This window comes from Lissotriton helveticus, chromosome 1_1 (genome assembly GCF_964261635.1).
Source record: "Lissotriton helveticus chromosome 1_1, aLisHel1.1, whole genome shotgun sequence".
Classification (NCBI taxonomy): Eukaryota; Metazoa; Chordata; class Amphibia; order Caudata; family Salamandridae; genus Lissotriton; species Lissotriton helveticus.
Window position 1 is genome coordinate 609,503,746 of NC_136057.1, and position 26,669 is coordinate 609,530,414.

The 26,669-nt window shown below is 45.6% G+C and overlaps 1 protein-coding gene across 2 annotated transcripts in view; it reads left to right on the forward strand.

The window, feature by feature from the left end:
- STK38L (serine/threonine kinase 38 like) overlaps positions 1 to 26,669 on the forward strand; it is a 456,714-nt gene that overhangs the window by 278,253 nt on the left and 151,792 nt on the right. For both annotated transcript variants that reach the window (XM_078674124.1, XM_078674123.1), the window contains exons 4-5: positions 24,676 to 24,798; positions 25,122 to 25,205. In XM_078674124.1, the coding sequence (XP_078530250.1) occupies positions 24,676 to 24,798; positions 25,122 to 25,205 (207 nt within the window). The remainder of the gene's footprint in view (positions 1 to 24,675; positions 24,799 to 25,121; positions 25,206 to 26,669) is intronic.

Sequence of the window (26,669 nt, forward strand, 5' to 3'; positions counted from 1 at the left end):
GCCAAATGAAGCGCTTTTGGTATTTCATCATTCAAGACTTTCCAAACCGGCCACGAAGCGCTTTGTCCTGCCAAGCATTAACCTATTTGGATTCAATTATCAACATACTCCCCATGTAACATCAGTCCCGGTAAGGTGATTCCTGGGAGTTGCAGTGCCTATAACACTGCTACAGATAGGCAGTCAGGTGATCAGGGTCTGTATGCACTCCCGCCAATGGGAGGGTGCAGGACTATTCAAAAGCGCGGGTGGGGCAGCACCTTCAATAAACAGAGGCATCCGAAGAAGGCTGTTGTAGCTGAAATGCATCATGCCAGTATGCTGTTTTAATAAAGCGCTTCAGAGGCAATTCCCCCTGTGGCCTCTTCCTTTCTGCATTGGAGGGGTTAGTTGGAGATATATATATATGTATGTGTGTGTATATATATATATGTATGTATGTATGTATGTATGTATGTATGTATGTATATATATTTGTATCCAAGAGGGGTCTTGTATATAGATGTTATGCACTGACTAATAAAATCTGGTGATATTTCTTTGGTAGAATGGATGAGTTGTAACACCAAAACACAAGTTAAATAAGAATGTAAAATGTAAGAAATCCCCCACAAAAGTTTGTTCTTGGCGGAAAGAAGACTCGCACTCCACGGTGACTGTAATCATAAGTTACTTTACTGGCTGACACATTTCGAGAAAAAGCTCTTCTTCACAAGCCAACGTTACACCACCATTGTTCACCATTATAAGTGTATTTACAAAACATAAAGGTAGGACCAGTCCAAAACAATCCAATGGAAACAATACTATTGTCACTGTGATAGAAGACAGACTCACTGCCTACTCACTCGATACTTTTGACAGCGTGTTAGCAACAGTGATGATGTAGCAAAATAAATTCAATTAATTAGTACATTTGCATTCGTGCACATTGTAAAATGACAATAAATTTGATAGGAATAAAAAAAAATATTGTTGCTCTGTGCAGAATAAACGGGTAATTTTTCAGCATTCAGTTTGGCTGTCATTTTGTGATTCAAGTGTGGCCATGTGGCCCATTATAAACCACATATTATTCCGGAACACATGTAAGAGAGGAAAGGTCCTAATCAATATACAATTTTCAAAGAAAGAAAGAAAAAGCAACAATCCCTGTTGAGCCACAGGGACTTGCGTGTGTCCCAAAAAGAGTATCACTAATACCCAAAGACTGACCGTGCTCTTGAATACCATGGGGGGGTTCCTATTTGGGTGTGGGGCAGGGAAAGGAGGGGAAGGTAGTGATGACGGCAAGTGCCCGTCGTGTGGGGTGGGTGGAGGTGCAAGGAAAATAATAAAGCAAAAAATGAACAAGCATTGGAAATGCAATAGGTCTCGCAGTAGTAGAGGGGTTGAGGGTGAGTGAGGGTGAGTAAGGGTGAGTAAGGGTGAGTGAGGGTGAGTGAGGGTGAGTGAGTGAGGGTGAGGGGTTGAGGGTGAGTGAGGGTGAGGGTGGGTGAGGGTGAGTGAGGGTGAGTGAGGGGTTGAGGGTGAGTGAGGGTGAGGGGTTGAGGGTGAGGGTGGGTGAGGGGTTGAGGGTCAGTGAGGGTGGGTGAGGGTGAGTAAGGGTGAGTGAGGGTGAGTGAGGGTGAGGGGTTGAGGGTGAGGGTGGGTGAGGGTGAGTGAGGGTGAGGGGTTGAGGGTGAGTGAGGGTGAGGGTGAGTGAGGGGTTGAGGGTGAGTGAGGGTGAGGGGTTGAGGGTGAGTGAGGGTGGGTGAGGGGTTGAGGGTGAGGGGTTGAGGGTGAGTGAGGGTGAGGGAGTGAGGGTGAGGGTGAGGGATTGAGGGTGAGGGGTTGAGGGTGAGGGGTTGAGGGTGAGTGAGGGTGAGTGAGGGTGAGTGAGGATGAGGTGTTGAGGGTGGGTGAGGGTGAGTGAGGGTGAGGGGTTGAGGGTGAGTGAGGATGAGTGAGGGTGAGGGGTTGAGGGTGAGTGAGGATGAGTGAGAGTGAGGGGTTGAGGGTGAGGGGTTGAGGGTGAGTGAGGGTGAGGGGTTGAGGGTGAGTGGGGTTGAGGGTGAGTGAGGGTGAGGGTGAGTGAGGGTGGGGGTTTGAGGATGAGTGAGGGTGAGGGTGAGTGAGGGTGAGTGAGGGTGAGTGAGGGGTTGAGGGTGAGTGAGGGGTTGAGGGTGAGTGAGGGTGAGGGGTTGAGGGTGAGTGAGGGTGAGGGGTTGAGGGTGAGTGAGGGTGAGGGGTTGAGGGTGAGTGAGGGTGAGGGGTTGAGGGTGAGTGAGGGTGTGTGAGTGTGAGTGAGGGTGATTGAGGGTGAGAGGTGTTGTTAGGCAGAGGGTGTGTGACGGTGTGTGAGCGTGAGGGTGTGTGAGGCTGAGTGTGAGTGAGGGGGTGTGAGGGTGATGGGGTGTGAGGGTGAGGGGGTGTGTGTGTGTGTGAGGGTGAGTGTGAGCGAGGGAGTGTGAGTGTGTGTGAGTTGTTGAAGGTGAGAGTTAGGGTGTGTGAGGGTGATGGTGTGAGGGTGATTGAGGGTGTGTGAGGGTGAGGGGATGAGGGTAAGGCTGTGTGAGGCTGAGGGGTGTTGATGGTGAGAGAGTGTGAGGGGTGTGAGTGGGTGCGGCTGTCCGGTGTAGTGAGTGTGAGCTTGTTGTGAGGGGTGTTATTTTTTGAGGGGAGTGAGGGGGTGTGAGTGTGTGTGAGGGTGAGTGTGGCGGGAAGAGGGCATCAGCTGGCAAACCAGAGAGCTCCCTCAGACCTTGGAGCGCCAATTGGCTCTGAAATGAAAGGCCACTTCGCCACACACACAGTGTACACACTTCCAGCTGCTGAAACGTTGTTCATCTGTGCTTTCACACTTGTAATCAAAAGCCCGGGCCAACCGCGTAATGGCCCGACCACTCACGTCTTATTCCAGGCCGAATTGTAATGCAACAAACATTGTGGGGGTTGATCGTGTGTCTTGTTCTGCAGAGAGCTTTCTGTTTTCACAAGCTAGAAAGAAACCGGGACCGAAAAAAAACTTTAAAGTATGTGCCACACAGCTGTTCAAAAACTGATACGCATGGTTTCATTCTTCTTGAACGCAGTTATCATTTGAAAAACTGTAGTTTTCTTGAAAATCCAATATTTAAAATGGGACGAGTCGCAAAATACATAGAATAAAAAAGTTAATTTTCGAAATGCATTGCTTTACACATCTGTTTTTCACACGACTTTTAACGTGCATACCCATTGATGCAATTTAGGGTTGCATGCATGTGTCTGTGTATATATTTATATATGTGTACATACATGTTTACATTCATGTTTATTTTCCTGCAAGCACACTCACACGCTTAGACAACCTTCATACATGTTAATGTATCTATCTACTACGTCGAGTATGTGAAGCCGTGTCTTGCAGGCAACGTGAACAGTCCTAGCGTGTTTGTAGACTTTATGGTAACCGATTTGTTATGTGACCTTGAAGTCGTGTGTAATATATAACAGGCATGATTCTTTTTTTTTTTTTTGGTTTGTCTGCAAGAAAACGTTTATCACCTCCACGTGGTCGATGCAAAATCATGGCCCGTTGGCTTTTGAAACTTTTAATCTTGGAGGATTCGCTGGTTATAATGGCGCGGTAGCATATTTTTTTCAACACAGGCTCTCCATCCGTGAGAAAATATAATCTAAGATTTGGATCTCAGGAAAGCATATAGTGTAGCTGGAAACTACATCACGAGAAGCGGAAAGTGCCTGTTATTTAGAGCAGGCCAAAATATTGTTGTGGGACAAATTGTACATTCACTTTCTCTGGATCCGCGAGCCTCCTGTGAGCGTTCGGACTATCGCGAGCAGCTTACTGGGTGAAAATTCGCCGGTCCGAATGGACGTGCGTTATTTAATATACTGCTGTAAATTGCACACCCAAAAAATAACAAGACGGCAACATCATTCTGTCTCAGGGCTATAAATAGGAGTAAGTGCACGAAGAGAACCTGCTAGGGTGGAGGGGGGGGTAGGGGGGAGCAGGGTATGCATTTATCTTTGTGATTTTCCATTGCGCGAACAGGGCGCCAGAGAGCTTTACAAAACAATCAGCTTACTCAAACCAATGCAATAACAAGAGAAACACCGAGCACGGCGTCAGTGTTGGCATTGCTGGGGGGTAGGGGGTAAGTGGTGATTTAAAACAAGGCGGGCAGGGGAGGGGGCGGAGCGGGGAGAGCGGCATGTGGGTGTTAAGAAGCCGGGCCTTTGAAGTGAAGCTAAGCTTCACTTCAAAAGGTGTCGGAGGAATGCGGGAGAGAGGAACAGATGGCGATTGCGGCTGTGCACGCGCTTTTAAGCTCAATGCACATGCGCATTGAGCTTAAAAGTCACGGGCACTGCAAGGAATCGCCACGATTCCTTGCTTCTCAGTTAAAAGTTGTTTAAGCCGCAATAGGCTCGCAAGCTCGATGCGCATGCGCATCGACAGGCGAGACCTAAAAAGGGGGGGTGTTTAAGAATACACAGGCTAAGCGAAGTCTAGTGTTGTAGTTGCATTTGCCAATTGGGTGGCCAGTGCCGGGGTTAGACCAGGTGTAGAGATGAGCGGGAATGAAGGGGGGGGAGGGGGAGTATACTGCAATGGGAAGCGATTGGGTTGACCTTGCAGGTTTAGCTTCATTTGAAAGTTTTCCAACCTGCTAACACTGTGTAGAGGCGGAGAGCCCTCCCCGCGACACAGTATACACAGAGAAATCATGTAACACTCTTGAAGGCAGAAAAATAGTCTCTAAACAGGTGGTGTACTCCTCCTATGTGGACCAAGAGTTCCTCGTCCTCATTCAGGCCGAAGGGGTTCTTGGTATCGAGGAGCAAGATGTACTTGGACTCCAAGACTCGCAGTTGTTTTTCGCGGTTTCCCCCTCGAGGGCTTGCTGCCATCCTGACAACACCAAAGACAGACTGTTAGCGTTTTTGTCATGATGTTTCAGCCAGTGTTTAGCAGTAGAGTAACTCAGGTCGCTGTGCTTTATCGCTCTAATGTGTTCAAGAATCCTCTTCTTAACAGGGAAGATGGTGCTCCCTATGTACATTCTGTTACATGCACAGACTATGGCGTAGACATAGTCTGAATTACAATTTATGAATTTAGAGATGTTCCCTGTGGGCAGTGGGTAGGGTTTTCTGTTTTTACTAGTGCTGCAAGCTTTGCACTTGCCTCACTTGAAAAAGCCTTTCTGCTGCTGTATCCAACTCTGTTGTTTGCCGGTGCCCAGATAACTGTTGACCAACATATCCTTCAGGGATAGTGACTTTCTATATGTGATCATATTGGATTCACTGACTCTTGTTCCTATTATTGGATCATTTTTAACAATGTGCCAGTGTTTTTTCAGAGTTTCTCGAACCCTGTCAGACTCAACATTGAACTCAGTTATCATCCTTATCTCATTGCCTCCACTCTTAGGTCCTGGTCTTTTAACCAAGAGGGATGCCCTTTCCTGTGTTTCTGCTCTGTCACTAGCTATATTGAGAATTTTGTCAGAGTAACCTTGCTTCCTGAATCTATGAATCATTGTCTTTCTCTCTTTCTCATAACTTGGGATGGTGTTACAGTTACGTTTCGCTCTTATTAACTCCCCATATGAGATGCTCCATTTGAGTTTTGGGGGATGATGGCTGTTGGCCTGCAGGAGACTATTCCCTGCGGTGGCTTTCCTATGCAGAGAGGTTGACAATCTACCTTCCTCCACTCGCACACACACATCCAGGAAATCCATCTCACTCTTGTCACACTTATGGGTAAAGCGAGGATTAACATTGTTAACCCCTAGTCCCATCAGGAACTGATCTAATTCCAGTTTGCTTCCTCCCCAAATCATGAACACATCATCGATGAATTGGGTCCAAAACACAATGTGTTTAGTCATGTGTTCATTAACGTCACTCCAAACCACTTGCTCCTCCCACCACCCCATTAGCATGCAGGCGTAGCTCGGCGCAAAGCAACTTCCCATTGCTGTACCGACCACTTGCTTGTACCAGTTGTCTTTAAAAAGGAAAAAGTTATTGTTAAGGCATATAGTTAACATTTCAATGAGCATATTCGTTTGTTCATACATAAAGACCGACCTGCCTCTAAAAAAAGTGGTTGCATGCGTTGATGCCATCTTCATGCTTTATACATGTGTACAGAGACACTACATCAACTGTCACAAGCCAAAAGTTCTCCTGCCATGTTATTTCCTCAATTTTGTTAATAAAATCAGTGCTGTCTCTGCAGTACTAAGGGAGGCTCAGAACATATGGGAAAAGGAATGAGTCTAGAAATATGAATGTGTTCTCTAAGAGACTACCATTGGCAGAGACTATAGGCCTGCCCGGTGGGTTGGTGTTGTCTTTATGTATTTTCGGCAGCATGTAGAAACATGCTACCGTAGGAAGTTTCTTGTAAAGGAACTTGTATTCCCGGTCCCCCAGCAGTTCCTGCTCCCTCCATTGGTCAAGTTTTGCTGTAGAAATGGGTGCTGGCCTCATCATGTACACTCTTACTGGATCTCTCATAGTTACCTGAGAGAGTGAGTTGTCTCATTGCCTCCTTTTTGTATAGTTTGATATCCCACAGGACTACATTCCCACCCTTATCTGAAGGTTTTATGATGAGGTTGGGGTCGCTGTTAAGGGTCCCTAGCCCTGTTCTTTGTTCAGGTGTTCAGTTATGTGCATGTTTGTTAGAGGTTTTGCTCCAGATTCTCATCAGGTCTTTTATTACTACCTCATGAAAAGTGTTTAGATTGTCGTGAGGTAAGTTGGGGTTGAAGGTGAACCTAGGCCTGAAGTTAGTATAGACCGTTCCCCTAGTTTCTAAGCCCATCTGTTCTGTGATGTCACATTCTCCTTCCCATTCACTTATTTCACCTCCTAGTTCTGCCAGGCATGCTAGGGATTCAACATCTTTGAGGCATATGTGTTCTGACAGTGTACAGTCTTTACTGGTACCTGCAGCCCCTACACCTGTGGACCGTTTCTCTTTGTTTAGAAACATTTTCATAAATTTCAGTTTACGTACATATAAAAACATGTCAATTCTGGTTTTACTATAGTCAAAGTTTGCTGTTGGACAAAAAGTGAGGCCCAGTTCAAGAAGTGTTTTTTCTGCCTCAGTTAGTTCATGTGAAGAAAGGTTCACAACTGTCATATTTTCCTCACCCATCATCTCCGTTTTGTTTGCCTTGTTGTTCTCTCATGTGGCATTGCGTCTTTCGTGCTTTCCTCCTCCCCTCCTTGTTGGTTTCCTCTTGTGCTTCCGCCTCTTCCCCCGTCTGGTGGTCTCACCCTCAGTGTCATGTTTGTTTGTAAAAAGCGGTATTCCTCTAGGGGTTTGAAACTAAGGGGATCTCTTCCTCGACCATCTGGCGCCTCATCTAGGTCTGAATATATTTCTTATCCAGACTCTGATGTGGCTGGTCTCTGTTGTCTAATTGTGCCCATTTGTTTGAACTGTTTGATGGCTCCATCATATCTCCTCGCAGAAGTCAGGATCCGCCCACTGGCAGTCCTGTTTATCGCGTAGGAATTTACTTTTCTTTTTTGTTTTTTTTTCTGCTTCATATTTATCCAATCTGAGCTCCATCTGTGTTAGGGCTGCTTTGATTTCTTCTTGTCCAGGATGTTTATCAAGTTCTTCCTTTAGTTTGTCGATATCTTTGATTATTGTCTCCAATTCTATGGCAGCATACTTTGACAACAGTCCCAGCATGTTCTTACAGGTGCCTGCCATTAAGTCCGGCCAGCCAACAAGTAATTTGGGATGCGGGTTCTGATACGTGGGTGTGAGGATCCTCAATCCCCGTGGGACCCTCCCTACTTCGATGTAATTGTTAAGGAAGGAAACCTACCACCACCTATTTATTTCTCTTTTCTGCAGTTTTTCATCTTGGAATAGCAATTGTTTCAGTGTTTTGTTCCTCCCTTCAGTTGATGCACTCCTTTCAGATCTGCCTAAGACCTCTTCCTCTTCTGTCTCACAGAAGAGGGAAAGAGCTTCATCCGCTCTTTTATTCCTCACATCAGTGTTTACCGCTGGAAGTGCCATCACAGCACCCGCCTGCCTCCTTCTGTTCATATTTTCGTTGTGATTGTTTTTTTACAGTCCACACACACCGTGCCGCGTCTTTCCTCACAGTTTCCAGAGAAAGAGCGGAACCACTGCCAGGACACGTTTTTGCCACTTATTACAACCAGGGATTACTGCCTAACACCAACGGGCATCGCGATAAGCACACCTGCATCCTCAGATACATGCACACTCATCCCATACTCACCCGTGGCATCCGGCAGATTTACACACCTCCGTCCCTCGTGTGGTTTGAAACGTCCAGAGCCAGTTTGAAGAAGAAGCGAAAGAAAGGTCTCCGACACAAGACCGGATCCACTCCTCCCAGGATCGGTGCGAGTTCCGGGTGCCGAATCCCGGCAATACACGAAAGAAATCCCCCGCAAAAGGTTGTTCTTGGCGGAAAGAAGACTCTCACTCCACGGTGACTGTAATCATACTGGCTGACGCGTTTCGAGCAAAAGCTCTTCTTCACAAGCCAACGTTACACCCCCATCGTTCACCATTATAAGTGTATTTACAAAACATAAAGGTAGGACCAGTCCAAAACAATCCAATGGAAACAATACTCTTGTCACTGGGATAGAAGACACTCGCTGCCTACTCACTCGATACTTTTGACAGCGTGTTCGCAACAGTAATGATTTAGCAAAATAAATTCAATTAATTAATATATATTGTATGTATATATATATATGTATGTATATATATATATATATATATATATATATATATATATATATATTCACTTAAAAAAACATAGGTTTCAGGCCTTATATAGTTAGGAATTAGCATTTAAAAAACCATTGAAATTGCTCCTATATAGTTAGTTGTACTAACTATATTTCGCGCACCCGCAATCCACTGCTGATGATGTCACATATTACATCATTCATGACATGGTCAGTGACATCACTGATGACATCACTGATGACATCTCATTTGACATCACTGATGACATCACTGATGACATCATCCAGTGACTGTGTGTTTCTGTAAAGTTTAAATATGTTTTACATATTGAAGAATGAGTGGATGTATAAGTGTCTGGATGAAGGATTTAGTAGGTGTGTGACTGACTGTATGAGTGAGTGATTAAATGTGTCTTACTAAATGCATGGGTTAGTGACTAAACTGTCTGTATGTGTGCATCAGTATGTCTGTTGTTGTGTAAGCTGCTGCATGTGTTGATCAGTAGCTATATGAGTGGCTATATGGGTTATTGATTGGTTGCCCAAGTATTTGAATGGGAGACTGAGTGTGTGTGTGGGTGGCTGGGAGGTGTGTGACTCTGTGCATAGATGTGTGAGCAGTTGATTCACTAGGTGTATGAGTTCAAGAGTGCATGTGGAAACAGCTATATGGGCGGTTGACTGTGTGCATGGGTGTGTTGGTGAGTGAATGGATATCTCAGTGCTACATGTCCAAGTAAGTACATATGTAAAACACAGTGCATGTGAGAGTTGGCATATATAAATGACTATACATGCGAGCCAGTGAATGTGCGAGTGGCTGTATGGATCATTGTGTACTTGTATCAGCCATTGTATAAGAGAGTAAGTATGTGTTAGTATATGTTTGAATAAGTAAGGTGTTGTGTGTATAACTGTATAGTTGAGGAAATGAAAGTGTGATTGATTCTTTGCATGACTGGCTAGGTGTGTGAGTAACTCCATGGATGGGTGGCAGTGTGTGAGTGTCTGTATAGGTGTATGAGTGCATATGATAGTGTTGTATTGATGAGTGACTGTAGGTATGAGTGATTCTATGGGTGAATGAGTGAATGTGTGTGTAAACCTAGGAATCAGTGAGTGCGTATGTAGTAACTGGTATTGGTTTGTCAATGGTGTCAAGAATGGTAGTCTGTATTTAACACTGGGTGTATCAAAGATTATATTAGAGTGTGAGGAGGTGCATCGTATTATCACATGAATGCTATCATCAGTGATGTGATCAGTGATGTCAAATGAGATGTCATCAGTGATGTCATCCGTGATGTCACTGACCATGTCATGAATGATGTAATATGTGACATCATCATCAGAGGATTGCGGGTGCGCGAAATATAGTTAGTACAACTAACTATATAGGAGTAATTTCAATGTTTTTTTAAATGCTAATTCCTAACTATATAAGGCCTGAAACCTATGATTTTTTTAAGTGAATTTGCAAGGTTTTTAAAATGCTAATTCCTAACTATATAAGGCCTGAAACCTATGGTTTTTTAAGTGAATTTGCAAGGTTTTTAAAATGCTAATTCCTAACTATATAAGGCCTGAAACCTATGGTTTTTTAAGTGAATTTGCAAGGTTTTTTAAATGCTAATTCCTAACTATATAAGGCTTGAAACCTATGGTTTTTTCAGTGAATTTGCAAGGTTTTTTAACTGCTAATTCCTAACTATATCAGGCGTGAAACCTATATTTTTTTTCAATGAATTTCAAAGGTTTTGTAAATGCTAATTCTATTAGCGGATAACGTTTATATATGTTATTATCCTTCTGGGACCACCTGAGCAGCCATCTTGTTTCTCAGGAGAAGTGAGGCACAAGAGAGCACAAAACAAGAGTGGAAAACGCGAAAAGGAGGCAGGGTTGAGACCCCCTGACCCCCTAGCCCTTCTCAGGGGGTCCCAGAAGGAAAATCATGGGGTACGCGCACGGTTTGCGTACCCCGCTATTTAAAAAAAAAGATTTTTTGCCCTTGGGGGTCCTTTTGGGACCCCCTGAGAAGGGCTAGAGGGTTGGGGGGTCTCTACCCTGCCCCCTTTTTGTGGTTTCCACTCTTGTTTTGGGCTCTCTTGTGCCTCAGTTCTCCTGAAAAACAAGATGGTGGCCAACACTTCCTGGTTTGGACAGTTTGGAATGTTGACAGTCGACTGCCAGCCAATCAGAAACTTGCTCGCGCACGGAAGGGTACGCGTCCGGTACGCGTACTGTACGCGTACGGTGCGCGTACGGTGAGAGCATATAGATATATAATTTGCTCAAATTCAATTTTCTCAACAACTACTGGAGGGATTTTCACCAATCAATCAATCAATCAGAAATTTGTATGGCGCGCTACTCACCCAGAGGGTCTCAAGGCGCTTAAGGGGAAGGGGTTCGCTATTGATCGAAAAGCCAGGTTTTGAGTTGTTTTCTAAAGGAGAGGTGGTCCTGGGTAAGACGGAGGTGGGTGGGGAGGGAGTTCCAGGTCTTCGCCGCCAGGTAGGAGAAGGATCTTCCTCCAATGGTGGCTCTTCGGATGCGTGGAATCGTGGCGAGGGCTTGATTGGATGATCGCAGTTGGCGGGTGGGAGTGTAAAAGGTTAGGCGATTGTTGAGGTATTTGGGTCCTAGGTCGTGGAGGGCCTTGTGTGCGTGGGTGAGGAGACGGAACGTGATTCTCTTGCTGACGGGGAGCCAGTGAAGGTCTCTTAGGTGTTCGGATATGTGGCTTTGTCGAGGTATGTCCAGGATGAGTCGAGCGGAGGCGTTCTGGATGCGTTGAAGTCTTTTCTGCAGTTTGGCTGTGGTTCCGGTGTAGAGGGTGTTACCGTAGTCCAGTCGGCTGGTGACAAGTGCTTGGGTGACCGTCTTCCTTGTTTCGATGGGGATCCATCTGAAGATCTTTCGGAGCATGCGTAGGATGTTAAAACATGATGATGAGACGGCGTTGACTTGTCTGGTCATCGAGAGGGAGGAGTCTAGGATGAAGCCCAGGTTGCGAGCATGGTCCGTTGGTTTGGGTGCGCTGCCAAGGGCCGGGGGCCACCAGGAGTCGTCCCAGGCAGAGGGGGATGATCCTAGGATGAGGACTTCTGTCTTGTCTGAGTTCAGTTTTAGGCGGCTGTTCTTCATCCACTCGGCTACTTCTTTCATCCCTTCGTGTAGGTTGGTTCTGGCGGTGGTTGGGTCTTTGGTGAGGGAGAGGATTAGCTGAGTGTCGTCCGCGTAGGAGATGATGTTTAGGTTGTGTTGGTGTGCAATGGATGCGAGGGGGCTCATGTAGACGTTGAAGAGGGTGGGGCTGAGTGATGATCCTTGTGGTACGCCGCAGATGACTTCGGTGGCCTCTGATCTGAAAGGGGGGAGGCGGACTCTCTGGGTTCTTCCGGCGAGGAACGAGATGATCCAATCCAATGCCTTATCTTGTATCCCGACGTTTCTGAGGCGTTGTACTAGGGTGCGGTGGCAAACCGTGTTGAACGCTGCGGAGAGGTCCAGGAGGATGAGGGCCGCTGTTTCCCCGTTGTCGAGTAGGGTTCGGATGTCGTCTGTGGCTGCGATGAGGGCGGTCTCGGTGCTGTGGTTGGCTCGGAAGCCGGACTGTGAAGGGTCGAGGGAACCGTTAGCCTCAAGGAAGGCGGTGAGCTGCTTGTTGATGGTCTTCTCTATGACTTTGGCGGGGAATGGGAGGAGCGAGATGGGGCGGTAGTTCTTAAGTTCGGTGGGTTCTGCTGAAGGTTTCTTCAGAAGGGCGCTGAGTTCGGCATGCTTCCAGCTCTCCGGGAAGGTAGCGGTGTTGAAGGAGCAGTTGATGATGTCCCAGAGTTGGGGTGCGATGGCGGAGTCGGCCTTGTTGAAGATGTGATGGGGGCATGGGTCGGTAGGTGATCCGGAGTCGATGGAGTTCATCATGCGGATGGTGTCTTCGGTGCTGATCGGGGTCCAGGCTCGGAGGGTGGCGGTGGGGGGTTTCGGTTCAGTGGTAGGGGCAGTGGTCTGGTCGCCGAAGCTGTTGTGTATGTCTGCGATCTTGCTGTGAAAGAACGAGGCGAGAGAGTCGCAGAGGTCTTGAGAGGGAGTGATGTCGTTGTTGCCGGCGCTGGGATTGGTGAGCTCTTTGACGATGCTGAAGAGTTCCTTGCTGTTGCGGGCGTTGTTGTCTAGTCGATCCTTAAATGCTGACTTCTTGGTGGTGCGGATCAGCTGGTGGTGTTTGCGGGTGGCGTTCTTGAGGGCGGTCATGTTGTCTGTGGTTGGGTTTCTTCGCCAGGCTTTCTCGAGGGTGCGGCAGTTCTTTTTGGAGTTCTTGAGGTCGTCGTTAAACCAGGAGGCTTTTTAGCTTCCTGGCTTATTGGGATTGTTTTTCAGGGGTGCTAGGTCGTCAGCACAATGGGTGATCCACTGTGCGAGATTGATGGCTGCTTCATTTGGGTCCGTTGATCTGGCGGGAGCGTTTTGATTCAGTGAAGTGGTGAGCTGGTCGGCGGTAATTTTGTTCCAGCTTCTGCGGGGGACCTGTTGCAGGAAGTGGTGAGTTGTGTTATTTCTGAAGCTGAAGTGGACGCAGCTGTGGTCTGTCCAGTGGAGTCTGGTGGAGTGGCTGAAGGAGATGTGCTTGCTGGAGGAGAAGATTGGGTCGAGCGTGTGTCCGGCGTAGTGGGTGGGGGTGTTCACCAGTTGTTTGAGTCCGAGATTGGCGAGGTTGTCCAGCAGGGTGGTGATGTTGTCGTTATAATTCTCCAGGTGGAAGTTGAGGTCCCCAGGAGAATGTAGTCAACGGAGGGGAGGGCGTGTGGGCTGACAAAGTCAGTGATGTCTTCGCTGAATTGTGTGCGGGGTCCTGGGGGTCTGTAAATGAGGGTGCCTCTCAGTGTGGTCTTGGGGTCGGTGTGTATCTGGAAGTGAAGGTGTTCGGTGGCTGTGAGGGTGTCGTCGGAACTGCTCGAGATGCGGATGGTGTTCTTGTGGACGATTGCGATGCCTCCTCCTGTTTGGTTGATGCGGTCCCTTCGGATGATCTTGTATCCGTCCGGGATGGCTATGGCGATGTCGGGCGCTGATGAGGCGTTCATCCAGGTTTCCGTGAGAAAGGTGACGTCCAGAGTTATGGTGTCGAGTAGGTTCCATAGTTCCATGGCGTGTCTGTGGACAGAACGGGTGTTGAGCAGGATGCACTTCAGGTGGTTGTTGTTGGAGCTCTGTTTGGCGTGTGCGGTTGTAGTGTGGGTCCTGATGCAGCAAAAGGTTGCGGCGTCGTATGTTTTGCGGGAGGGATGGCCTCTGCGGGAGCCAGGGGGTCTAGCACTGGGCGCGGTCCAGGCGCGGACGGGCGCAGACGGGCTTGCCTTTGGCGTGCATAGGGCACGCCCGCTGCGCGTTTGCCACTCTGTCATAAGTGGAGAGTGGAGGGGGCGGAGCGAGGGAGGAGCAGCTGGAAGGCAGGAGCGGGGTGGCGAGGTCCGGGGATGCTGGAGGGAACGGGGGTGGGACCGCGGGGGAGCAGCGGCAGAGAGCGCGGAGGGTTAAGAAGCACAACAAATGGCACCAAAACATCAGGCGAGATCGGGGGCACAATCTGGCACAAATACAGGTTAATAAACAATATCGATACGATACCAGGCACAATTGCAGCCGAGATCGGGGGCACAAGTAAGGCACACCAAGGAGCGAGTGGAGCGACCGGTTCTGACCAGGTCAGGACGGTCACAGCTCTTCACCTCGCGGGACTTCCCTTATGTTTACCAGTGGGAGGGAGGAGCAGCTGGGAGGCGGGAGCAGGGTGGCGAGGTCCGGGGATGCTGGAGGGAAACAAGCATCCGAGGACCGGCCCGGTTTCGAGGTAACTGGGGTGAATGTGTGACATTGATCCACATTCTGTCCATCATTGTTGTGTTTGCAGTTACCGCTCTAAGTGTACTGGGGATGCTCAGACGTGAGTCCCAGTTACTCCACACCACTGGAATCAAGCTAGCCGGGCTGAAGAGAGGTGTTACCTCGAAACCGGGCCGGTCCTCGGATGCTTGTTTCCGTTCTGGGAAGGACATGGCTTTTGTAGTTCAGACTGGACTGTTCCCATGGGGCACAGGGTCAGCGCTGATTTGCATATCGCCATTGTCTAACCCAGGGTGGTGTGGAGTGGAAAAACGATGGATTTGGGCCCAGATCTTTGGACTGGGGTGAATGTGTGACATTGATCCACATTCTGTCCATCATTGTTGTGTTTGCAGTTACCGCTCTAAGTGTACTGGGGATGCTCAGACGTGAGTCCCAGTTACTCCACACCACTGGAATCAAGCTAGCCGGGCTGAAGAGAGGTGTTACCTCGAAACCGGGCCGGTCCTCGGATGCTTGTTTCCATTCTGGGAAGGACATGGCTTTTGTAGTTCGGACTGGACTGTTCCCATGGGGCACAGGGTCAGCGCTGATTTGCATATCGCCATTGTCTAACCCAGGGTGGTGTGGAGTGGAAAAACGATGGATTTGGGCCCAGATCTTTGGACTGGGGTGAATGTGTGACATTGATCCACATTCTGTCCATCATTGTTGTGTTTGCAGTTACCACATTTATAATGTGGCACACCATGGGGCAAAAACGGCACAGATGCGTGACGCATCTGTGCTGTAAAGGTGTCGCATTGCTAGAGTTGCGTCGCATGCGCGATGCAGCTCCAGCAATGCTCCTGGGGGGCCCATTCAACTAATGCTGCGTCAAGCCTTACACCTGCTTCAATCAGGCGCAGGGTTTTGACATAGCATTGGCCTAAAAGTGATTGAGTGAAATCTTGTAGATTTCACTTAGCCACTTTTAGCAGGCGTTCCTGCGCAGGAACGTCCCCCCCCTGCACCATAACGCCTCCTTAAGGCACAGGGCTTTACAACGTGACGCATCTCCCGCTGTTGCGTCACAAAAGTGATGCAACAGCGGCGCAAAAGAGGCGTAAAGGGCTTGTAAATCTGCCCCAAGATGTTTAAAGGTAGGGTAGTGAGTTAAGGGAAATTAAAAATTATGGGAAGAACAGTATGGAAAAGAAAGTAAAGGTGCAGGACTCACAGAAGGGGAGTGAGGATGAATATATGGACGGACAGTAAGGGACAAAGAGAGATACATAGAGTAGGGTTAGGGGAGTGAAGGTAAAGGAAATGGAAAGATGATGAAGGAAGGGGATTTGAGGATGATAAAAGGGAGGTAAGTGAAAGTGAGAATTGGGAAATTAGTGATTAAAAAAATTGAATAAGAGAATGAAGGGACTTAGGAAAGCATAGAAAGGGAATGGAACAGAGGGACAGATTTATGTAACCCAACACATCTCTGCAAAATAGTAGAGATGCGCCAGGAAAGATGCGATACACAAATTAATCCTTGCACCACTCATAATGTACATCACATCTAGGGCTGAAAGTTTGCACAGTATTGAAATTCTGTTCCATGCAGGACGCAACTCCAGCACTTTTCCAACTTCCTCTATCTGTTACGTGCTATGTCAACCTTTACACCTGCTTCAACAGATGCAATGATTTGACACATCAGTGTTGAAGTGACTCAGTGAAATCTTGTAGATTTTACTGAATCACTTTTCAAAGGAGTTCTTGTGACGGAACGCCTACTCCTGCGTGGAAATGTCCACATGAAACCTGAGACTGGTTTCATGTGGTGCAGGGTTTTACAACGTGATGCATCTCCCTGCACTATGGCACTTCTTTTGCACTGCCACTGCGTAAGAAAAGTGATGCACAGGCTGTATAAAAGAGGAGCAATGGGCTTCTAAATTTGCCCCTGAGGAATTAAATGAGTGAAAGAGTGTGAGGGAGAGTAATGGAAAGAGAGAGGAAAAGAGAAAAAGGGTGAGATACAGACAGGAAAAGAAGTTACACTGACTTACACACAATAAAAGAAGGAGAAAAAAATATTCAAAATATGAGTGAGAGTAAATGAAAAGGAGGTAGCACAAGGGAATGAGAAAAATAAATTAGGGAGCAAGATTGACAGATGAAGTGAGGAAAAGAAAATGACGGGTACTGAAGAAATTGGAGAAGAAGAAAAGGAATGGGAGTGATGCACAGAGAAGAGAATATGAAGTGGGAGAAGACGAGTGAGATTCAGTAAAGGGCAGTGATAGTGAGGGAAGGGATAAAAGAGTGAGGGGAAAAGAGTAATGGAAAAAAGCAAGATAAACGTAGTGATAGTAGAAGATAGGAAAGACAAGTAAAGGACAGAGAGAGAAAAAGGTAGTTAGACAAGGTGAGTGAGGCTGAAAAAACAGTATTGATAATGAAAGAAAGACTGTAAAGTAACATCTAAACACTCAAACTTGTAATTTAACTCCATTTTTTTAATCTTTTTTTGTCGCCGTGCGCGCACCGTGCGTGCACCTCGCAACTTTTTTGCGAGGAGAAAACAAAAAAAAATTATTTTTGGCTTTGGGGGTCCTTAATGGACCCCCTGAGAAAACCTAGGGGGTCAGGGAGTCTCCACCCTGCCCCCTTTCCACGATCTCCGCTATAGTTTTTAACAGTCTTGTAAATCGAGGTGCGCGACCGGGTGCGCGCACCTCGCAACTTTTTAGAAAAAAAAAGATTTTTTTTGGGCCTTGGGGGGTCCTTAATGGACCCCCTGACAATACCTAGGGGGTGAGGGACTGTCTACCAAGCCTCCTTCTCACGTTTTGAAACTTTTCGCAGCGCGAACGCCGCTTGTTCACTCGACAATATATATATATATATATGTATATATGTGTGTGTATGTATATATATATACATATATATATACACTCCTGATTTCCCAACTGTACCATTGTCTCAATCCCCAATGTGTATTTTTGTTTTTTGTCATAGGCGAAAATGAGTCAGCGCAATGACCTAGGCCTGTCTCACAGATTGAGGTCTTGTTGGAGCGGGAGGGGCGCATAAAGCGCTACCCTCATAGTGATGGAAGGTTATCCCTTTCACCAAAAGTTAAGCAGTACAAGTGCAGTGGTGGCAGTATACTGTGTAGTGATCATTAGGGGTGAACAGATCCCTGTGACACTGGAGTGAGGCCTACTGGCTTACTCTTATTCTCCTTTTTAAAATTGTACCTGCTATGTGTATCTCACTCTTGCCCTACATCAGGTAGAAGTGGAGTGTTGCGCAGGAGTAGTCGCTCTGCCGTAAAAGCATGTGTGTCTGACAAGGGTACAGTACAGGCATCGATCAGTACTGTGTAGTACATGTGGCATTACTGTATGTGCTGAGTGTGTGTATGCCTACGAAGAATGCATTACATGATATAGGTAGTGCTCTGCAGTGTGTGTGCAATGGAAACGTGCTGAATGTATGTGTGCTTGTGTGAAGTACAATACATGAAGGGTGAAGTGTTGTGCAGGACGCACGTGGTGAGTGTGTGTGCTGGCAGAGTGTATGTTTGTAAATAGCACGTTCTGGTACAATGCAGAAAGGATAGAGTACTGAGCAGTGTGCTCAGACTGAATGTATGTGCTGAATAGACATGTGAATATAGTGGCACAGTGCATAGAGGGAAGAGTACTGGACAGTAAGTGTTCTGTGAATGTACACTGTGTAAGTGTGCCTGCAATAGTACATTATATTGGGGACCCTGTGTTTCATTGTGGGAAGCGCCAGCCTGCCTAGAAAACCCATGAGGCATAGAGGAATCCCCCCATTCCCTCCGCAGATAGGCTAGTGTATTGCTGCATTCCTCTGAGCTGGGTGGAACACACACTAGAGGGGAAAGGAGGAAGAGAAACTTCCTCTTTACACTTAAAAAAAGATACTCTTTGATTCAGTGATAGTTTTCAAGAAAGAGGCCTGGACATATCTTACGAATGAGATGGGGCTGATAACCGAATCATAAAGCCTGGAAGCTTTTGATGCATGTATCCTGTGGTTGACATGTGTGAACTCTGGTCACTTCCATGAATTGTATTGTGGTCAATCAGCTTTGGAGTCTTGCCTGCTATCAATTCAGGAGGGAAGAGGAGGTGTAGAAATGTATACTTCAAAAGAAGCAGATCCACCAAAGATAAAGCTTTGAAGACTCGGATCTTAATCATATTTTCTGTCTGGAAATGGGATCTTAAGAAGGGGAGGGCAGACCCTAAAATTGGAAATGTGCGAAGCAGCCAGAAGGGCTATGTGAGGAGGGGAAAGTCTGCAAGATGTCTGCCTGTGACCTGGACCAGGGGTTAAGGCCTGCTAGTCTTCCCGCTGACGAAGGGGACATCACCTAGGGAAAACAAAGATCACATGCCCTGGAGCACCTCCCTGCATGCCAAGACCAGGGTGCCCTGTGAGGAAAACTAGAGTGTTGGGAGGGAGTGAGGTTCAGTGGGGAGCCCTACAGAGAGGATTCCCTGAGCGAGGTGTGAGAACAGCTGCTCACCGATCGGGTCTTTTCCTGTGTGCAGCAACAGTTCAGTGACCCCTGTATGCCATGTGAGGGCCGTCGTGATCTCAGTCCTGTGAGAAGCACCATGAGGGAAGTGTCATACCATCGCTGCGGTGACACCGTATGCCAGAACGTATTTGAACGTATTTGGGCCAGGAGTGTGAAATTTGTGTCCGCCAAGATCGGGGATCCCTTATGCCAGGACAGGCTGCTGGGCGAGGGTGATCACACCGGAAGAGTGTGCGCTTGATTGTGAGTAACAGGGTAGAAACCGGTCCTAGGATGCTTGTTTCCAGTCCAGGGAGGACCTGGCCTGGCAGTTCGGGCTGGACTGTTCCCATTGGGCGCAGGATCAAGACTGATTTGCATATGGCTCGGTCCAAACTGGATTGGCACGGTGAGCAAAAAAACGATGGATTTAGGCCCAGATCTCTGTACTGGGGTGAATGTATGACATTGTTCTGCATTCTGTCCATCAATAGTTATTTTTGAATAACGGGGCAAGCCCATATGCCAGGAGGGGCCGCCAGTACTACTGGGGCCCCGTGTTCGAGCCGTGGCCCAGACGAGAGAAATACTGCTCTAACAGACGTGACAAACCCGACAGCTGCATACAACTGATTCTCGGAGGATTGCAAGGCCGCCAGCGAAGACATTGCACCCTCTTCTAGAGCTCTAGTCAGAAGCCGGAGAATCCCCCCTGTGGGGGAAAGAGTGACTTACCTCATGTTGTCCGAGTGGGAACAGCACCAATCACTGAGCAAGCCCATAGTGCTGCTTAGAGGAGAAAACCTGCACTTGCGCTGTGCTGCCGCGTGAACTGCAACTGTGTGTTTGCAGAACAGGATCTGGATTCAAGAGCGCCCATGGAGAGGGAATTTCGCTGTACTTCTGAAAACATCCATACCACTGGAGCTGGTAGGACCAGAATTGTGTCTGTGGGGCCCCAGGGGACTCGCTGCTAACGTTGCTGTGGCCCCATAAAAAAACTACTAATATGCATTCACTGGATGCGGCCCCCGATGAATTGGGAATAACCCTGGACATGTTACAAGGTAGAGGGTGGGGTAGGGATTTGCCTGACAACTACCAGACCCTCGACCTCATGGGGAGGAGTAAAAGGAATTGACCACCATGGTTGAGACCAGTAGCCTGTGCATGCCCTGTGGTCCCTCTGAAAGGGTATCTATATTTCTATCATATATATATATATATATGTCTCACAAAGTGCCCTGAAGCATCGGGAGGGCACACAACAACATTTTCTTTAGTGAAAGCCTCGCTGCAACTCGCCTGTCATTCCCCAGCAGTTCAACTGAAGCCGACGCGTTTCGAGGCATTCCGCCCCTTCTTCTTGGGCTGACAAGGATACACTGCAAACTTCACCATTTTGAATCCTTTATTCAGTGAAAAACCATTAGTGGGTGTGGCCTACCTAGGCCTGATAGAATGCTGGGACAAGTAGTCCATAATGGTGAAAAGTTCGTTATTACCTTTGTAGGTGCAGTGTCCAATGTCTATAGTTAAAAACCAATTGATTCCTTAGTAGGATGGGGTTTTGCGTAGATGAGTTTTCTTTTGGCTTGGCAGAGTCAATCAAAAGAATAGTTTTCCGTCAAGTTGACGTTGTTTCTCAAATCAAAGTCATTAATCTGACTATGTGCTACATATATGTGTGTGTGTGTGTATATATATATGTGTGTGTGTATATATATAGATATGTGTGTGTATATATATATATATATATGTGTGTGTATATATATGTGTGTGTGTGTGTGTGTATATATATATATATATATATATATATATATATATATATATATGTGTGTATATATATATATATATATATATATATGTGTGTATATATATATAATGTAAATATATATATAATCTAAATGTTGAGTAAACTACTAAAGGATGTTTAACATTAAACCAACTGGAAACCAAAAATCTCCTGAAATTCACTTGTTATGGTATGCAGCACACTTTTTTTGTAGTTTTTTCTCCACGTAAGGGTAGTATGCTGGTCTTTAGTGTAATGCACCTTTCCTGGTTCTCTGCCTTTCTGCTCAGCCAGTGTGAGGTAATAAATGTTGGAATGTCCTAGTGTGGAGTGTCAGTTGAGAGGATGGGCTGAGCAGCAAGGAAGCTGCTCCTGGTGGGGCTCGCCCTGTTGTTCTTTACCCTGTACTACTTAATGCTTGATACTTACCTACAGCTAAAAATTGTATCAATAAAGCATTCATCTTAATGCTACACCTCGACTACATGGACTTGTTACATTTGGCGACGACCAAAAGCAAACCATGTTTGAGGTGTAATTTGGTGTATGCTGTTGCATACAATAACTAGTATTTCGGGAGTTTGCCAGTTTTGTTTGCTGAACAATAACCTTTCTAACAGTGTTTTTTTCTGATATACTGCATTTACCTACCATTTACCCATGCCCCTGTGGCAAATGTATCTATTTCTATATTACTGCCTTTTGTAACGCTGATGGCTCTGAGTGAGTGCTCTCAGCATTCCTCATGGGTCGACACCTGTCACAGTGCTCCCCCCTTTGTGGTGGTTTTTTTCACCAAGGTTAGTTCAAATTTTCAAGGTGGTGGGGTATAAAATTCATCCACTTTCCAGTCAATCACGTCTTGACCTATTCAAATCTGATTGAAAATCAAAATGTTCCGAACTCGGGAATGTACCCCATGAATGATGCACACGCGCGCATGCTCGTCGAGATTTTAACACTAGTTCCTGAAATTACTTAACAGACTTGTACCAAATCACATAAAGCAGCGTTGTGAGAATTTGTTTACCGTTTTTTGCAGTACTGTTAAACAAACTTTCCTATGGGGGCTAGTTACAAAATCCAGTGAATATATATTTCAGTTTTAATCTACACTGCCATCTAGTGGATACGTTGGTATATTAAGCAGAAGTTTATTTTCCTGTGTGAAAGGTTACGTTATATTTTGCTACATACGGCGTCTCAGTTCAAACGATGTAGGCTGCTGTAGTTTCTTATTTCCGATAACGTAAGTCTGATGTACAAATCAGTAACTTGGTACAAAGTACGTTCTGCATTTTCATGCCTTTTTGCATGAGAAATATGCAGCGTAACAAACCAATATTTGCTCTTACTTAACCTGCTAATAAAAAAAGATTTTTTTTAAAAAAAACAATAGATGTAACATATTATGACAAGTATTAAGTGAAATTGTTAAGAGCCAAATAGCGGATCTAACGTGTCTGTGGTGAACTTTCGGGACATGCATAAACCCGTATGTTGAACCGCATGTATGAGGCGTGGAGGGAGACATTGCCAGTGACTCTTAGTCTGTAAATTAGCTCCGTGAATTGTGTGCATTCCTGAGACCTGCATGTTGCCTTCAGTCTGATGTTTAATGCCTTCATCCCTTTGAGGTCGACAGTAGAGCGGCATTGATCGTGCCCGGGTCTTGGGTTCGCTCGCTTAAGGTCGTGAAGGCCTTAGAGCCGATGCAGAAACAGCGGGCATGCTTTTTAATGCTGGTTTCAGTGCATATGCAGCCCACTTGTGTATAAAATGGCTGCAGTCTAATTACAGTGGTACAGTTGGTTGTAGGTCGCAAATTCTTCAGCACATTGATAAGAAAAGAGGGGAGCTACTGTCGGATGAAAGGCTTGGGTATTATGTTGAGGAAGTAGTTAAGTGGTCCCTTGTTAGTAGTGATATTAAAAAGCAAAGTATATTGATGTAAAGCACATTTTTACACAATGTACAGAAGAAGGTTGTGATATGGTTGTTGATCCTGGTATGCCTCCGACTTGGCTGACGTTGGTGATTGTATTTCACAGTAATAACAAAGAATGCCGAAATCCCGGTTTAGCAACGTTGGGGTACTTCATGCTAGCGCGATATGCATAAATCCTACTGTTGTATGTATACATTTTTTTATTAGTTGGAGTCAATAATGTTTACTCAATTGCCCTTTCCGAATAACTACTATTGTCTGTCAGTTTAGTTGATCTAGATCCCTTGAGGAGCTTACTGATCAACTCCGATGATTAAGATATATATGGCAAATATTGGGAAAGGCTTTTAAGTAGATTAATCCTGAACAGTGGTCACACCTAGGCGATCTTGGATTCTTTCATAGTCCGAGTTAACGCATCCGTCTCCGAGGGCTTTTGTGGAGGCTGCATGCAGCTTGTACGTTTACAGTGTAATTTAGTTATTCAGGTTCAGCCACGTCTTTATTTTTATGCAAGAGTTTTGAACGATCAGATGCTAGCACTGGATGCATGTGTATGAGCAGGGCTGCCGAGTCAAACACAAGAAAGCTTCAGCAACATTGGGGTGGCTGAGTTGCGCGCATTGATTCATAACTGTTAGTGCCACAATCGCGGATGTGCCTGATAGAAAAAGGAAGTGACATTTTTATCAGCATGGCAAAGATCTTCAACTTGAGTCCAATACTTCTCACACCTGGACGCACAAATGTGCTGTCACGTTTGCTTTGTGGACTGATGTTTGGACACATTTTTACTTTCAATGGGATCTAGTCTCTAGTCTGTTTGAGCTCCTCAACTGGATGTGGTTAAGGACTGACTGAATCTTCTCCTATCTGTATTTGTGTTGGGATGATTACTTGTTCGAGTACAGTGCATAGCTACTGTACTGAAATTCAATTGGCAGTTTCACTAAAACTTTTGTTGTCCTAGTGCTTTTGTCCCATCTTTTACAAGGCAAAAGCATCATCAAGCGTACTTGAGATTACTGCCTCTATGGCCATTAATTCATGTTTTACCAGCCTCACCTCCACTGTTTTGTATAGGGGGAACATGTCTGCATTATTTTATGCTACCGAAAGGAGGCCGACCCAGAGGTTCACTTACGTTGGTTGACTGCTGGCAGTGCAACAATTAAAAGAAAAAAATCTTGTCCTCCCGACCTCAAAAAATAGAAATAACGGACCCTTGGACAGTGTGCAGGTCTTACAGTGAGGTTTTTTGCCCTTGGGCTTAAATATTTTGTCGAAATGGCCCTTAACATCTTTGATTCATTCGCAGAGATTTCTAGTTCAACGTAGTAGGAGCAAAAGAGCTCCCCCCCCAAAAAAAAACCTGACCCGCTTGGCCTGAATTTGTTTTGTTTTGCTAAGGGTAATGTCTGTATAGCAGAGAAGAGCAACATATAACACTTCTAATTTGAGAAAATACATGGTTTTGGAGAATTTTATTAAGTTCATGTCTGACTGATTATTCAGAATAGTTTTTTTCATAGGTGACATGTCGCATCCATTTATTTGCATTTGTAGAATATATTGATTAGTGTTAAAATAAAAAAAATCAGGATGACTGTCATTTATTTTACCATTGCAGTGCTGTTTATGCTAGGTTTTTTTAGTTTTTCCAAATATTTTGAAGAAGTAGCACTATACATGTTATTTACACTTAGATGTTTCAGTGAAGTGAGCTTGCAAAGGTCAACTAAAAATCCAGCAATAAAACCATGTTTTCTCCAGAAAAAGCTTCGGAGGTCGCAACATGCCCGAAAAGAAACCGAGTTTTTACGGCTCAAGAGAACACGTCTTGGACTGGAAGACTTTGAATCTTTAAAGGTCATTGGAAGAGGAGCGTTTGGAGAGGTTGGTGCCTGAAGTATTTGTCCTTATTGCTTTGTTTCTTTTATGTACTGTTGAACTTATTATTCCAATCAGTCCATTTTCAGCATACTCTTTTCATTCAAGTGAGGTCAGCCAATACATTCCTTTTATAAATTTTAAAACCACCAGTTTAAATTTGACATTCTTTTCCTTTAACTCCTTTCTGTAAGTTGGGGCATTTGTAACGTGTTTACTTTTAATTTAAGATCATGTATATTGAGGGAGCGTGGCGATGAGAACAGAGAAGCAAACGACTGCATCAGTTCCGCATTTAGCATTTGTTTTGTCATCTCCTTTCATTTTAGGTGCGTCTTGTCCAGAAGAAAGACACTGGTCATATTTATGCGATGAAAATTTTGCGAAAGTCAGATATGCTGGAAAAAGAGCAGGTTTGTAGAATGTCAAGCTGTACATTCTGATTTGTACATTCGGATTTTGAAGATTTTGATTTTGAAGATTCAAGAATCTAGCTTTACTTTGTTTCACAGTAATAGAGTGGTCTTCCTTTTAAGTTACACCCATGATACTTTTCTGTCCCCAAGTGGAACGAAGGACATAGATCATGGCAGTGTAGCTCCCTGTTGCCTCAGGATGGGACATGGAGTGGCCCAACATGTGTTGCCCTAAACAGAGTTGGATTACAGTACTAAGAATGGATGTGTGCTGTGCAGTCGATCAACTGCATAGTCCTAAAGTAATTGTCTCTATGATATAATGAAGCAACTCAACCTAGTATTTTTTCAGTTCATGAACTGAATTGTTCATATCTCACAACATCCGCAGAATCCATCTTATGCCAACAGCCTTTATATTGGGAGCACATTCTATGTGTGTGTGACCTGTAGTCCTGCTCAGGATATGAAATTGACTTTCTTTCCGTGGAAATAAGTCCCACTGACACCTATCTGGGAAGAGGCCTCTTGTTAGAGTAAGGGTCACTCCCCCCCTCTTTGTTCCATCCATACAAATACATTCTTAAACTGAAAACATCCCCATCTACCCATTTGGCATGTCCGTTATATCGGGCACATTGGCAGCTAGGCACTCCTCAAACAGATGATTTAGATTATACTATTCTTTCTACGGAATACTTATCTTCTATCCCACTCCCAGCTGGTCATACATAGCTCAGCCACATAGGAAGGCAAATGGGAAACCTACCCACAGCGCACACTTAATCTTGCAAACATGACTCTCATGCCAGTAGAGCTTTAACCTAGCAGCAAATGTTAGATGCATGTATCCTATGCCCACTGCTCCCCAAAAACGATTTAGTAGCTGCTTCCACTGTCCATGCAGTTGAGCCATAATCAATGCATAATCCATGAAGCATGAACCTGTATAGCCCAACTTTTCACCAATCTATGAGCAGCGTACCCATTTGCCCATGGCCACTGGCAACCACTCCACGTGATTTTAACTTGGGCTCTAGCAGTTCTGAGCATTGGAATTAAAACCCACTCTGAAAGAGAGCTGGTTTGCACAAATGCAGAGTTATAATATAGCGGGCTGAGTCCAAAACTAGAAGACAATGACTGGGTTTCATTTGTTAAATCCTACAGTATTTGCAGCTTTCAGGAAACCTGACCCCTGGAGGATCCAGAGCTTGACGTATATGCAACATTTAGCATTGAAAGAAGGGAGAGGTAGGCCAAAGAGTGGCCTTTCAATTTGGGTCTCAACCAACAACTGACCAGCTAAATTGGCAAAACGTGAAATTGTAAATTGTATTCAGTACGTAAGAATCACAAATGACCAGCAGATTGTTGATATTTTGTGCATACAGTTTGTAATATTTACCTTTCTCCAGGCGATCTGAAAAATTACTTTGCTGCATCAAAGAACTAGAGAAA